Source organism: Lepidochelys kempii, chromosome 3, assembly GCF_965140265.1.
Source record: "Lepidochelys kempii isolate rLepKem1 chromosome 3, rLepKem1.hap2, whole genome shotgun sequence".
NCBI lineage: Eukaryota > Metazoa > Chordata > Testudines > Cheloniidae > Lepidochelys > Lepidochelys kempii.
In genome coordinates, this window is record NC_133258.1 from 129,309,946 (window position 1) to 129,326,163 (window position 16,218).

A 16,218-nucleotide genomic window follows, 5' to 3' on the forward strand; every position below is an offset into this window, starting at 1 on the left:
CAATGATATTATGTGTTGTGACTGCTAGGAGAATAACCTGATAGAAACATATGAAATATGGAATGTATATGTAAAATGTATGCAAGCACAAAACAATAACTATTAAATAAAACAACCAATACCCCACCATTTCTACACAGTGTCTTTAAAAATGGCACATAAGGTTCCCATGTATTGCTTTGTTTATTAAACTCTAGTGGTTATTATAAACATCGGTCAATAGGCCACGCAGCCAATAGGTAACATAAATCTCAAATGTAAGACTTAGATTTTTTGAACAATTTTGTTGCATGACTCTTTTATCTTATCATCTCTTATTCTATTTTGATTTGTTTTCGACCACAATGAGTCCTTTAGTCCCATTGTAGCCAGCACAATACGCATGGATATCAGGCTGTGAATGAAGACAGAAGCAGTTTAAACAAACCAGGCTCTTTCTTTCCTCTCTGCCCATTGTAATATGAATGGGCCTTCTGCATTCTGCTGCTAGGAAACGCTTTTTTTAAAGCCCAAGTCCAATAAATGGACATAGAAAAAGAGACCCCAATAAAAAACCTAAAGTGTTAGTAAAGGGGGAAGACATGTTTAAGCAAGTCCTTTTCACTTCAGCAGATTCTGAAATCCTAAAATGTCCAAGAAAACAAATACATATTTTATAACGTTACCCCTTCCCTCTGCACCACTCATGTGAGGGGTACAGCAAGCAAACAGGATCAGTAGTAAGAACTGTTTTGAAACACAGTGCTGCCTTTCAGAAGAAAGAGAGACGTGCACACTGGGGTTTTATAATTTGGGGATAACAGTAAGATATATTTGGGGGGGTACAATTGGGGATAACAGTGGGACAACAGAAAAATAATTAAAGATATCTTTATGCTACGGTTACCGCGAGAAGGTAATGTACCGATCTGGGGTAATAGACATACTGTAGGCAGTGGGACGCAGTATATATATATAACTGGGGAGGACATAGTGAGATGTAACAGATTAGAGCTAAGAGGTATACTGTATCGGAGTACCATGTGTATACGAAATAACACAGACACTGCGATGTACCGTAAACACCCCAGGGCAGGTGCTCTGGCATGTCCGAACAGCACCAGGTGCAATGATGCTATATATGCATAAATATTGGCGTCACATGGTAGCAATAGGTGGGATTTACACTGGGGGAGGAGGTGCCTTGCGCTTTACAAAGCGCGTCTGGCTGTTTCTCCGCATGCGTGTGGGAGCCCCCGGACTATCTGCGGCTCTGGGGAGGCGGGGGCCCGAGCACCTGGCTGGTGGGAGAGTCACGTGCCGCTCCGCGGCACTTTCCTCTGTCAATCAGCGGCGAGGTACGTGCAAGCGGCGCGGCGGGGGCAGTGCGCGTGCGCAGTCCCGCCTTCTGGGCGGAAGCGGAAGCTCGTGTGGTGCGCGGCGGGGGTCGCCGGTGTGTCGCTCGGTAGGGCCCTGGGCGCAGGTGTCCCTCCTCCTCCTCCCCCCTCTCCCACCCCGTCCTAGCGGGCCTCTCCACAGCCGGCGGGGGGCGGGGGAGAGTCCGTCCTGCCGCTGTAGGGGGCAGGGACCCCATCCCCGGAGCGGGCAGGGAGCCGTACCGGCGGCGGCGGCGGCGGGGGGGAGTCTCCCACCGCCCCCGGGGCCAGCCAGGGCCAAGAACCCCACCACACACACACACACACACACACAGTCTCTCTTACGGCCCGTGCTGTCGCCGCGGAGAGGGCTGGCAGCGCTTCCACCCTGCCCCCGCCTGCCCCCGGGGACCAGCCCCAGGCACGGGCCTGGCGACAGGTGTGTTTAGATACAGTGATGCGGGTCCGTGTGTAGACGCTCTCATTTCAGGGGTTCATCGTGGTTTGGCTTTGGCTGGAACAAGACTGTCTACGTACAGGCTCGCACCGGCTCAGCTAGACTGGTGTAAAAAAAACATACTTTGAGTGAAACCAGTGCCAGTGTGAGCACTGCTGATACCACAGAGTTCAGGGAACAGCAAGAAACAGCTGGGGCCTGATTCTCTGTTTTGCTGCGTCTGACTAGTAATTAATTAAGTGCAAACTGAAGTAAGAATGGTTATGGTTTACACCTATTTTTTGCTAGTGTAAATGACCACACAATGCGCAGGACAGCGTAGACCGGCTGCCTATTCCCTCAGGCCTAATCTGCACTTAAAATGTAGATCAACATAAGTGTGTCACTCCGCGGCTGGTGGGGGAGTGAAAGATTCATGCTTCCAAGTGCTCTGGCTATTCCAACCTAACCCTGGTGTCTATGTGGTTAGGTTGATGGAAGACCACTCGGACCTGGGTTACCTACAGCAGTGGTTCTCAGCTTTTCCAGACTACTGCATCCCTTTCAGGAGTCTGATTTGTCTTACATACCGCAAGTTTCACTTCACTGAAAAACTTGGGCTTTGGCTTCGGCTTCAGCCCCATGCTGCAAGGCTCAGGCTTCAGCTTTCTGCCCTGGGCTCCAGTGAATCTAACACTGGCCCTGAGGACCCCATTAAAACAAACTTGCCCACAGTTTGAGAACTGCTGATACAGTATATAGAACAGTATAAACAAATCATTGTCTATATGACATTTTAGTTTGTACTGAAAAAAGAAAAGGAGTACTTGTGGCACCTTAGAGACTAACAAATGTGTTTGACCATAAGCTTTCATGAACTACAGTTTACTTCATCGGATGCACACAGTGGAAAATACAGTAGGGGGATTTTATATATACAGAGAACATGAAACAATGGGTGTTACCATAATCACTGTAAAGAGAGTGATCAGGTAAGGTGAGCTATTACCAGCAGGAGAGAAAAAAAACCTTTTGTGATTATCAAGGTGGACCATTTCCAGCAGTTGACAAGAAGGTGTGAGGAACAGTACGGGGGGGGGGGGAATAAACTTGGGGAAATATGTAATGACACATCCACTCCCAGTCTTTATTCAAGTCTAATTTAATGGTGTCCAGTTTGCAAATTAATTCCAATTCAGCAGTCTCTCGTTGGAGTCTGTTTATGAAGGGTTTTTTTGGTAATATTGCCACTTTTAGGTCTGTAATCGAGTGACAGATTGAAGTGTTCTGCGACTGGTTTTTGAATGTTATAATTCTTGACATCTGATTTGTGTCCATTTATTCTTTTACGTAGAGACTGTCCGGTTTGGCCAATGTATATGGCAGAGGGGCATTGCTGGCACATAATGGCATATATCACATTGGTAGATGTGCAGGTGAACAAGCCTCTGATAGTGTGGCTGATGTTATTAGGTCCTGTGATGGTGTCCCCTGAATAGATATGTGGACAGAGTTGGCAACGGGCTTTGTTGCAAGGATAGGTTTCTGGGTTAGTGTTTTTGTTGTGTGATGTGTGGTTGCTGGTGAGTATTTGCTTCAGGTTGGGGGGCTGTCTGTAAGCAAGAACTGGCCTGTCTCCCAAGATCTGTGAGAGTGATGGGTTGTCCTTCAGGATAGGTTGTAGATCCTTGATGATGCATTGGAGAGGTTTTAGTTGGGGGCTGAAGGTGGCGGCTAGTGGCGTTCTGTTATTTTCTTTGTTAAGCCTGTCCTGTAGTAGGTAACTTCTGGGTACGCTTCTGGCTCTGTCAGTCTGTTTCTTCATTTCAGCAGGTGGGTATTGTAGTTGTAAGAATGCTTGATAGAGATCTTGTAGGTGTTTGTCTCTGTCTGAGAAGTTGGAGCAAATGCGGTTGTATCGCAGAGCTTGGCTGTAGACAATGGATCGTGTGGTGTGGTCTGGACGAAAGCTGGAGGCATGTAGGTAGGTATAGCGATCAGTAGGTTTCCGGTATAGGGTGGTTTTTATGTGACCATCGCTTATTAGCACTGTTGTGTCCAGGAAGTGGATTTCTTGTGTGGACTGGTCCAGGCTGAGGTTGATGGTGAGATGGAAATTGTTGAAATCGTGGTGGAATTCCTCAAGGGCTTCTTTTCCATGGGTCCAGATGATGATGATGTCATCAATGTAGCGCAAGTAGAGTAGGGATATTAGGGGACGACAGCTGAGGAAGCGTTGTTCTAAGTCAGCCATAAAAATGTTAGCATACTGTGGGGCCATGCGGGTACCCATAGCAGTGCCGCTGATTTGAAGGTATACATTGTCCCCAAATGTGAAATAGTTATGGGTGAGGACAAAGTCCAGCCACCAGGTCTGCTGTGACATTATCGGGGATACTGTTTCTAATGGCTTGTAGTCCATCTTTGTCTGGAATGTGTAGAGGGCTTCTACAGCCATAGTTGCTAGGATGGTGTTTTCAGTAGGTCACTGATGGATTGTAGTTTCCTCAGGAAGTCAGTGGTGTCTCGAAGATAGCTGGGAGTGCTGGTAGCGTAAGGCCTGAGGAGGGAGTCTACATAGCCAGACAATCCTGCTGTCAAGGTGCCAATGCCTGAGATAATGGGGTGTCCAGGATTTCCAGGTTTATGGATCTTGGGTAGCAGATAGAATACCCCTGCTTGGCGTTCTAGGGGTGTCTCTGTGCGGATTTGCTCTTGTGCTTTTTCAGGGAGTTTCTTGAGCAGATAGTGTAGTTTCTTTTGGTAACCCTGAGTGGGATCAGAGGGTAATGGCTTGTAGAATGTGGTGTTGGAGAGCTGCCTAGCAGCCTCTTGTTCACATTCTGACCTATTCATGATGACGACAGCACCTCCTTTGTCAGCCTTTTTGATTATGATGTCAAAGTTGTTTCTGAGGCAGTGGATGGCACTGTGTTCTGCACGGCTGAGGTTATGGGGCAAGTGGTGTTGCTTTTCCACAATTTCAGCCCGTGCACGTCGGCGGAAGCATTCTATGTAGAAGTCCAGTCTGTTGTTTCGACCTTCAGGAGGAGTCCACCCAGAATCCTTCTTTTTGGAGTATTGGTAGGAAGGTCTCTGTGCTGTTCAGAGGTGTGTTGGAAATATTCCTTGAGTCAGAGACGTCGAAAATATTATTCTAGGTCACCACAGAACTGTATCATGTTTGTGGGGGTGGAGGGACAGAAGGAGAGGCCCCGAGATACGACAGATTTTTCTGCTGGGTTTAGAGTATAGCTATAGCTGGATAGATTAACAATATTGCTGGGTGGGTTAAGGGAACCACTGTTGTGGCCCCTTGTGGCATGTAATAGTTTAGATAGTTTAGTGTCCTTTTTCTTTTGTAGAGAAGCAAAGTGTGTGTTGTAAATGGCGTGTGTAGTTTTTGTAAAGTCCAGCCACGAGGAAGTTTGTGTGGAAGGTTGGTCTTTTATGAGAGTATCCAGTTTTGAGAACTCATTCTTAATCTTTCCCTGTTTGCTGTATAGGATGTTGATCAGGTGGTTCCGCAGTTTCTTTGAGAGTGTGTGGCACAATCTGTCAGCATAGTCTGTGTGGTATGTAGATTGTAATGGATTTTTTACCTTCAGTCCTTTTGGTATGATCTCCATCTGTTTGCATTTGGAAGGGAAGATGAGTTCGCTAGTGCTTTTTATGTAGCCTGTTGTAAAGAACGGCAAATATCTAGATGAGTTGATGTATCCCCTGGAAGACCTCTGCGAACTCCCAGGGGCACATATACCCCTGGTTCAGAACCACTGACCTACAGTGGTGGAAAAACCCATTCCATCACTGTAAGAAGAGTCTATGCTGTGAGACTATAAAGGCATAGCTGCCGTAGTGCCCATAGTGTAGACAACGCTTCATTCTGTGTATGGGGCTGGAAATACTTATTTTAAATATTTTTGCCATCTAGCGGCATAATGTCTAGTTGTTGAATGGCAGGCTTTTCTCAGCTACTGACAGACTGCACTTTAGCTATGAGTCTAATAAAATTTGCGTAATGATAGGTTTGCTGTTTGGTGCTGACATACATGTAGGTTATATCTGACTGATGATTTGCCACCATTCCAAAATAAGGGTGGGCCATGCACATCTGTATCTATATACAAAACATGAAGCAAAAAATAGTTCTGATTATATTGCTCCTTGGAGAATAGGAGAGCTTCCATGCAGGTGTACACACTTGATATTTTGGTATTCAGGACACCATGATAGACTGAACATTGTATTTTCTATAGCAGTTAACTTGTTAATTACCCGAGGAAATAATGTTAAAAATAAATGTTTAGATTTATTTTGTGTTCGATGTAAACAAATGATATTTGTGTATGTATTTTCTGTTGTTGAGGATGAAAAGGCTGTTAGAAATCTACCCAGAATTTTAGAACAAAGCATTTGTGGCCCAATTTTGCTACATTTATTCAGGTTAAGTAGTCTTGAAATCAATGGGTCTGCTTGTATAATAATCTGCTACTGAACCTGAATAACTGACAGATTCAGGATCCGTTTTCTTGTTTTTTAGGGGGACTAGTGGCTCACAAGATTGGCTATAGAATATAGAAACATTCATCTCTTAGTTGTAAGTTAGCCTACGTCATTAATGTTCAAAAATTATTTAAAAGTGAGGGCTATCTGAACCACATAAAGTAATTTAGTGGTCTCAACCCAGATCCCACAAGCCTCAGAAAAAAACATCATATTTAACACTTAAGTTTTTTGTCTACATTACAAAATGTTACATTTAAACATGATTGTAAATGATTGAGTTAGATTTTGACTATAATTTAGTGTTTAATGTAGCCCAGGAAAAAACAGGTTCAGTATCTTCTTATTTGACATGAAGCTGAGCATGATTTGTCCTGGTCTACACTGATGACTTAGTCATGGTCATTATCATATCTTATTTTATTGTTCACAGTTGTGTTTAAACATGATCAGATTTTGTTATGTGGACCATCGCTTCTCAACCAGGGGTCTGCGAGGCCCCATGACTGAAGCCCGGAGCTGTGGGGCTGAAGCCCGGAAACATGAGCCCTGGTGCTCCCGTGGGGCAGAAGCCTGGAGCCACGAGGCTGAAACCCAGAGTCCCAAGCCCCAGAATCCTCCCCCTCCCCCCAAAAGCCAGAAGCTCTGAGCCTCATTGCCCCCTGTGGGGCTGAAATCCAGAGCCACAAGCCCTGGTGTCCTACAGGTCAGAAGCCCTGAGCTCTGGTGAGAATCTCTGATGTAGACAACCCCAAATTGGTACCCTTGTCAGTCTCAGCAGGGAGTTTGAGGACTGAATGCACCTGGAGACTGAACTGCCTTACCTCTTAGAGGTTTCAGAGTAGCAGCCGTGTTAGTCTGTATTCGCAAAAAGAAAAGGAGTACTTGTGGCACCTTAGAGACTAACAAATTTATTAGAGGTGATCTGTCAGGTCATGGTTAAGGCCCATTGTAGAGGTGGGGCAATGCAGGAAGCTTGCACTGCTGCTGTTGCTCAGGCTGTATCTGTTCTGTGGTTAAAAAGAAGACTTAAACCTCCGGTACTGTCTGTTATCTTTCAACAGCACTAAAATTAATGCACAAAAATAGCATTGTGTTGATTACATCTGCTTTGAGTATGGTTAAATGATAGTGCTGAAAATACTGATGACAGCCAGCAGTCTGTCTACGCTAGGTTCCCAAGCATTGCTGTTATTAATGTTACTGAACTAGTACAGGCAATAGTGGGAAGTTTTGTGAAAATGTCCCTAGTATAGTTTGGCCTTAGTTATGTGAGAGAATGTTTCAGATATTGATATAGCCATGAAGGCTGGAGAGTATTTGCATCACCTTTAGATAGTGCTGCTTCTAAATTATTTAGTGCAGCTTCTTCCTTCAGCACCTGATTGGGGAGAGAGTGTCTCCTTTTACTGGATCTTCATAGCTAAAACTGTTGCTTGGACCCAGTGCATTTCTGCAGAAACCATGTGGGTTCCTTTCAAAAACCCTGTGGCAGACCTCACCACATCACTTGGTGTAACTGCAAACAGTACCTAGGTGGTAGAGGGGTTCTCTCAGTTCACAAGTCCAACTGTTGCTGGGTCTCCATAGAAATGTGATAACTTCCTTTTAAGGAACTCTTTATGGTGCATTTGTATACACCAGTCCTCAATCTAAAGAGATGTGTGACTCCTGTCGTGATCACAGGTGCAACGGAGTGAAAACCTCTGGTTTATGACACAAACAGCTGGAATTTGAGGGACACCCACATGGCCCTAGAAATAGTGCTTGGGAAAGCAACCCTGTACTGTATACACCTGTGTGGTAGTGACGGGGATAATATTTCTATTTTTACAAAAGGTAATATCCACAGTGTAGTTCTAGATTGCTTTAAACATTTCATCTCACTTCACACTGAAGAAGGTGTTTGAAAACTGCATGTGAAGGGTGTTACAACTCTGAGGAGGAAGAAAGGCTCATAGGCACCTTTCAGAGTTGTAAATTCATGATACTTTTCATATTCAATTCCTTTTTTTTAAACACTCCTGAGGTAGTTTGTAATTCAAAATGTGAGAAATGAGCAGTGTGAAAGACAGGAATACTTGTACTTGCTTAATTAAAACAGGCAGTGAATTTCCTCACTGTTTGTGTGAGAAAGGAGGGGACAATTTTGAATAAAGTCAAAGTAAAAAGAAAAACAAGCTTGTCTCGCTGCATAAAAAATTCTGTATTGCCACCAGCAGGTTTTGGTAGAAAATCCTTTGAAATAAAAAGCCTTTGTATTAGTAGAAAAAGACAGCTATCATTAAAGCTATGTAAATCATTTAATATGAGCAGGGATTTCTGTCAACAAAAATGGAGGTGGTTGAAGGTTTTAATTTTAACTCTTCTCCCGTACTTATTTTCACAATATATAACTTGGGTTCCTTTGCATGTTTTTAAACACAGAAAATGATGGGGGAATTCATATTTCTATTATCATTTGGCAGTTTTTTAATACAGAAAAATCTGATTTAATCCCTTCCTTGTATTAAGATTGTAGTCAGTATGTATCATTTTTTCTATTTAGATTAATTGATTCAAAACGAACACGCACTATAGTGACCACTTAAAAGTGTTAATCCTTTTAACAGTCAAGTTATCATAAACTTACTACATATAACTAGGGACATAATTATTTAAATGTGTTCTGAAATTTAGCTTTTGAGTCTTGAAAATACATGATAGTAAAATGCATAAGATTTTAAAATCAAAATACAATGGAAGCAACTAAAACAGCATGCAGAAATATGGGTCTCAGTCTTGCAGTTGGATTCATGAGGATGGACCATTGACTATACTGAAGCTTCAAGTAGGCATGGAGGATTGCCTGCGTGGATCCAATTGCAGGATCAAGGCTGTGGGCTGATTTTAATAGTTGTTGAGCCCCTGTTTCCACTGACTTCAGTTAGAGTTGTGAGTGCTGAGGGCCCCTGAAAGTTAAGCTAGTAGTCTCTATGTTGTAAACCCCCTTGGCACGGGAAAAGTTACACACTTTTTACTCTCAATATCTGTTTGAGTCCCTATAAACAAACACACTGAATTTTTGAAGTAGACTTTGTGTTTTTGTATTAAAAATAAATCCGTTTATTTGAGCTTTGTTCATCTTGATTTTTTAAAATGATACTTTTAGCATAGATTATAATGTTTTGTGCTGATATAGTGAGAACTAAAGATGGAAGGCAGAATGCATCACAAAGTTTTTATCCCGAGTTTAGAGATGGAAAAACAGGTTCAGAGAGCTAAGGCCTAAGATAACACAAGGAATCATGAGCAAAACTAGAAACAGAACCCCATTCGTTGAACTCCCAGTTCCCTTGTCTAACCATTGAACATTGCTTCTCTCTTAATATTGTGGTTTAGAACATTTTTGTTTTGTTTTTCCTTTTTCAGATTGCTCAGAGAATTCGGCTTAAAAAGAGATCAACTATGGGCATTAAAGGTTTGCAGTGGTTTGTGGCAAACACTTGCCCTGATGCATGTACAATGGTAAATCTGAAGGAAATGGCAGAAAAACATCACATCAATCATCCTGACTCCCCTCCTGTAATTGTGGTAGATGCCATGGGCTGTATTCGACACTGGTACACACCAGAATCCTGGGTCTGTGGTGGCCAGTGGCAAGAGTACCTTGCTAATTTGCAGGATTTTATTAAAGCTTTTATGGCAGCTGATATCAAGCTGGTGTTCTGCTTTGATGGTGTGGTAGAGCAGAAAAAGAGAGATGAATGGGTCAAACGAAGATTGAAGAACAACAAAGAAATAGCCAGAATCTTTCAGTTCCTCAAGTCCTATAGACAACAACCAGGGAGAGGGATGTTCTTTATTCCTTCAGGGTTGGCAACTTTTACACGCTTTGCCTTAAAGTCTCTTGGTCAAGAAACAATATGTTCATTGCAAGAGGCGGACTATGAGGTGGCCTCTTATGGGCTGCAAAATAATTGCATGGGAATTCTTGGACAAGATACCGACTACCTCATCTATAACACCTCTTCCTATTTTTCTATTGATAAGCTCTGCTTGGACAGGATGGTCACTGTTATGTACTCTAGAGAGAACCTCTGTCATGCACTGGGCCTCAACATAACAGACCTCCCTCTTTTTGCTTGCCTGCTTGGGAATGATATAGTTCCAGAAGACATTTTGGAGGGTTTCTGGCAGAAATGTGTAGCTTCATGTCCTCCAAAGAGCCAGAGCTATGACAAAAGGGCTAACACAATTCTAGCTGTAGCAAGCTACATATCAAGAGTTCCATGCTGTTATGGTAGCCTGAAAGACTTGGAAGAAATGCTACCTTTGGCATCTGACAAGAAATTGCTTTATAGGGGAGTGGAGTCCTATATCTTGCCTGGCCAACAGTCTCCATGGCTTCCTCCCGGTGTATCAAATTCTCAAATACACCTGGTCAAGCAAGAAACAGCCATATGTCCAGATCAGGAGATCTTTCAGGTATCTCATCTCTTAAAGCTTCGCCATCACCCTTTTGCTGTAAACGTTTACTGACATGTGATAATGAGTGCACTCATATATGTCTTTTTTTTCCGAGCAAAATATTATTTTCCTTACTGAATGTTAAGGCTGATCCTGAAATGGTTTGGAGTTTTACAGGCAATGGTACTTCAGGATCAAGCTAAGAATAGTCTTTTTCCTTGAATGAACCAAGTCTTTTTTTTTTTTTGTAACCAGAAACACAGAGATTTGTTAATTCTCTAATATATTTTGTAAGACTTTTAATTTACATGACAATGTTAAATCTATGACAATGTATTAAGAGAGAACTTTGAGACTTCAAGAAAATGCCCCTTTAGAAATTGTGTGTAGGATCTAATTTAAGAGCCATATTTTGTTAGGTGCCCATAGGCTTTGAACATAGGATCTCTCTTTCTACCTCTCTTAGTTATCTTAAAAAAAGTCTCTCTGAGTATAATTTGAAAGTATATTTATATTTACATTATGATTTCCATCCCAAAAGATTCCAAACTTACAAACTGAAATAAAAACTACACAGTATTCCCTTAGTCCACCTTTAAAATGCAGCCATCACTGAGTTAAAATATAGCAACTGTTTAAAGATACACATCCACATATAATTGATTGTAATGACTCCTGTTAGAGTGGTAAAGTCAAAATGAAGAAGAATACTGTTTCTGATTGAAAACGTGAAGGAAATTTAGGTAGGTAAAATTTAATTATCTAGGGCTATGTCTACACTGCAACCTATGTCGACAATACTTATGTCGCTCAGGTGGTGTGAATATTCCACCCCTCTGAGCGACATAAGTTACACCGATATAAAGCATTCATGTGCACAGTGCTGTTTTGGCAGGAGAAGCTCTCTTCCGCTTGCGGAGGTGATTTTTTTTATGCCAGCAGGAGAGCTCTTTCCCATCAGCATAGAATGTCTTCACCAGATGCGCTGCAGCGGCGCAGCTGCATTGATACATCTGTGCCTCTGTAGTGCTGTACATATAGACATACCCTAAGTTGGAATATGGCCAGGACATCAGAGTTAACATTCCTTCTCTTATGGAACATACCGTGAATCATAGAAGTGTAGGGCTGGAAGGGACCTTGAGATGTCATCATGATCATTACCTCGGTTTGATCTTTAATGCGAAAGGATGTAGTTTCCTAAGATGATGAGGTAATGTGATAAAATCAGTTAATAAATGATAATGTCTGGAAGCTCAGCTTAAGATTGTGGCCCTGTTGTACTTGTTTCTTTATAAACCCTAAGTAAAGAAGTCCCTGCCCCAAAAAAACGTACCGTCTAATTTGTAGATAAATGGTTTGTTTTTCCATGCTTGAACATTGACAAAGCAAATACAACTGTTCACATTTTGGAATAAACAGAACTCTGCTATCTTAAATGCAAACAAGTCCACATAAACAAGTCCACTTCAATTCCAGCCTGGGTACATTGTCTCCCAATGCTGCTTGTCTTGAAAAGTTTGCACCTCTTGTGTCTGCCTATTTATATACAGTGGAAACATTTTTCAGGATGCAGTGTCAATTACACTTGTGTCCATGGTTAGTATGGAGCCCAGCTTGTGTTTTTACTTTTCAGTGTATTGTAAATCATGGATTTCTGGTACATTGTGGCAACCAAACTTGCAATTTCACAAAATTTGTGAACTCATGTCTATGCAAACTATATGCCTAAAATGAAATGAAGTATATTAATAGTGTAGCATATTTTGTATCCATTAGTGTGCCAATTTTGTAGCATCTAAAATGGGCTATTGGAATAAAATTTATTATTTCATTGAGGATATAAATTGGTAAAATAGCTGTAAACACCTCTTCTGGAGTAGCCATCAGCACTATGCTAATGAGTGCTGCAGCTAACTGCTAGAGCAATGAGTGCTATAAAAAACCTGATACAAGCCCTTCATTTATTGACTTAATATAGAGTTGATTTTGTAAACTGAAGCCCTGTTTACTTTATTTGGACAGTAAAGATTTTTATGTCCTTTTATGCTTAGCCAAATTTTTCCTTCCCCACTGTTGTGCCGTGTGCTCTGCACTGATTGATTGCCAGGGTGTTCCCTTTAGATAGCTGCATTTCAGTGGTGGTATGTGGATCCTTTGGGATGAAAGATGCTATATAAATGTGAAATATTGCTACTGATATTGTGGCATCTATGGCCTTGTAATTTACATAGCTATTTTCTGAGTGTACAAATCAATGAAAAACCTGAAATGGTTTTTGTAAAACAAGCTATGCTCGTCCCTTAGTCTAGCATCAGCAAAGCTTGCTTCCAAATGTGGGTCCCTGAGCTCCTAGGCTTTTAGAGATTGGAAGTGTTGCAGTGTTGCTTGGCCCCTTGTAGTATGTTGCTTTCCAGTGACAGTCTTTAGGCCTTGTCTTCTCTGCTAAAAAAGGTGAGGTCAGTACTGTACCCCTGCCTGGGGTTGACCTCACCCAGTTTACTGCACAGTAAAACTAAAGTGCTTTGTCTTCTCTGAGTTTTCACCTTGGGATAGCTCACACATTAGTTCCCCCAAATTAAAAAAATACACATTTTTAGCAGTGAAGACAAGGCCTCAGCTGACGAAAGAGTGGTACTGATTTTCTCTGATGGGAGTTACTGGTAGCAAAGACATTGGCACTAATTGCCATGGAGAGTGGGGGAATAATAGGAAGAGAATGACGGAATTTTTGTGGACTCGTCCTCTCCACAAAAAAATGACACACCAATGAGATTATATTATTTCCTTTTTCCTTAAAGCAAAATGTAGGATTCTGATATTTTGAAATATCAGTTGTTTCCTTCTTGGGCATCATTTTACCGAGATCAGAGGAAATATTTATTTCATAAATAAGTTAATTTTGCCATTTTTTGTTTTCTTAATTTTAAAGTAGAAAATAAATGACTTCTTCCCCATTTGAACAGCTAGCTAAAGAACAACACGTCAGAGCTGAAAATTATATGGTGTACAATGTCCTCAGTAAAGGAGAGGTTGAATGCAGCAATACATTGGAAGATGAACTTGATACAGAACTTCCTGGACAGGCACTTATCTACCGTCCTGTTCGACAACATATTTATTCTGTTCTGCTGGAGTCCGGGAAAGGTAAGGGTTATGGCACTCATTGCACAGTGTCAGAGACAGGTAATTTTAGAGCATGCAGGTTGGACCACATACTTGAATTATTTAAGAGACATGGTGAGTGAGATAATATCTTTTATTGGACCAACTTCTGTTGGTGAGAGGGTCAAGCTTTTGAGCCACAGAGAGCTCTTCTTCAGGTCTGGGAAAGGTGCTTCCAGACTCACAGCAAAATGCAAGGCGGAACAGATTGTTTAGCATAAGTAGTTCGCACATATTGTAAGGGACTATTCAAAGTAGAGTGGCTTATTAACACCTCTGCAGTTATAGAACAAAAAGAGCGGGTTAGTGGGTTACAGATTGTTGTAATAAGTCATAAATTTAGTGTCGCTGTTCAGTCCATGATTTTTAGTGTCTAGCAGAGTTATGAATTTAAGCTCCCAGGCGTGTGTTTTGAAAATGTTGTGCAGATTTCCTTTGAGGATGAGGACTGATCGGTCAGAAACAGCGTGATTGCTTTGCAAGAAGTGTTCACCCACAGATGATAGGGTGTTTTTGTCTTTTATCATTTTCCTGTGTATGTTCATTTCAGAGCGTAATGACAGTTGTTATTGTTATCTCTAGTGAAGTGTCCTTGTTTGGTGAAGGCAGTTTTGAGTATGCTAAGGTGTATATCCCGGACTTTCATCTTGGAGCATATTCTGTGGTGTGTGAGTGCCTGGATGTAGATAACAGATTTCTTGATGAGTTTGGGCAGATTACTGGACCTATGAAGGTAGGTGTGGTGATCCGTGGGTTTCTTTTATATGGTTTTATATAAGCTTATGCTCAAATAAATTGGTTAGTCTGTAAGGTGCCACAAGTACTCCTTTTCTTTTTATATGGTTGCCTCTAGGGTTCCATTGTTGAAGCTGATCGTGATGTCTAGGAAGTTGATGCTAGTGTAGGAATGTTCCAGAGAGAGTTTGATGGACAGGTGGTAGTTGTTGAAGTTGTGGTGGAAATCTATGAGGAATTTAAAGCTGTCTGTCCAGAGAATGAAAATATCATCCATGTATCTCGGGTTTTGTGGTGCATTAGTCCAGCAGTTCTTCTTTAGGGTGACTCATGAAGAGGCTGGTATATTGGGCAGCCAATTGATTAATTAAATTAAATTAACAAGCAGCAGGTTTAAAGCAAAAAGAAGAAGTACTTCTTCACAGAATGTACAGTCAACCTGTGGAACTTGTTGCTGGGGATGTTGTGAAGGCCAAAACTATAATGGGTTTCAAAAAGAACAGGGGGACAGGTCCACCAATGACGATTAACCAAGATGAAGAGTGATGCAACCTCATTCTCGAGTGTCCCTAAGCTCAGATTGCCAGAAGCTGGGAGTGGGTGACAGAAGATCACTCGATGATTGCCTGTTCTGTTCATTCCTTCTGAAGTACCTGGCATTGGCCACTGTTGTAAGACAGGATACTGGGCTAGATGGACCACTGGTCTGACCTAGTATGGCCGTTCTTATATTCTTATGTTCTTATTAATACCTTTCCCAGACGTGAAGAAAAGCTCTGTGTGGTTTGAATGCTTCTCTCTCCCACCAACAGAAGTTGGTCCAATAAAAGATGTTACCTCACCCACTTTGTCTTTCTAATGTCCTGGGACCGACAATGCCTCAACTACACTTAATTATTTGAGGACATTTAAAATTATATTTTGGAAATCTAAATTCTTTAATTCCAAGTTTCAGTGGCTCACATCTGTATCACATTTAGGATAAATACTGTGGGCAATATACATGTAATTAGTGAGGAATCAATCAGAAATCATGAAAATTAGAATGTTGTAATGTTTCTACATACTGTTGAATTTTAGTACCTTTTACGTTTTTTAAGTTTAAAAAAATAACTGAATGTTTTTTCGTTTATTGTTAAAAGAATACATGTGAAAGTTATTAGTGATCAGAAGACGAAGCAAAACCATTTAAGTTTTGAATGTTCTGGTTAAGAAATATGGGAACGTTCTTTTGCTTCCACGACAGTCCTAGGTCTTAATACAAGGCTTCTTCAGAGGTTAAAGTAAATATCATTTACGTACTTTTAAAAAAATAGTTATAAAATTGAATAATTTTACTGTGATTTTTTGTTTGCAAATAAAAGGAAGGTTTAGGCAATTCTTGTTATTGAGCTAACTATAAATAAAAATAAATGGAAGCACTTTTGAGTATTGTATTTCTTTTTTCCAGTTGTGAGTAAGAAAATATCATTTCTTTCCCCCCTGATTTGGACCCAATTCTGTAACTGGATTTGCTTATGTGGAATCCGGTTGAACTCAGTGAGACTCTGCATGAGTGCAAGAGTTTATTTG

General features: G+C 41.4%; 1 protein-coding gene across 9 annotated transcripts in view; it reads left to right on the top strand.

Moving 5' to 3' along the window:
• The first annotated feature begins 1,383 nt into the window (after positions 1 to 1,383).
• Positions 1,384 to 16,218, top strand: part of FAM120B (family with sequence similarity 120 member B) — a 90,730-nt gene continuing 75,895 nt past the window's right edge. For 7 of the 9 annotated variants that reach the window (XM_073337989.1, XM_073337994.1, XM_073337993.1 and 4 more), the window contains exons 1-3: positions 1,712 to 1,794; positions 9,709 to 10,764; positions 13,713 to 13,893. In XM_073337989.1, coding sequence (XP_073194090.1) covers positions 9,745 to 10,764; positions 13,713 to 13,893 — 1,201 coding nt within the window. In that variant the 5' untranslated portion in view covers positions 1,712 to 1,794; positions 9,709 to 9,744. Of the gene's footprint in view, positions 1,445 to 1,561; positions 1,795 to 9,708; positions 10,765 to 13,712; positions 13,894 to 16,218 lie in introns of those variants that run through there. The other 2 variants (XM_073337988.1, XM_073337996.1) reach the window with 2 other exon arrangements.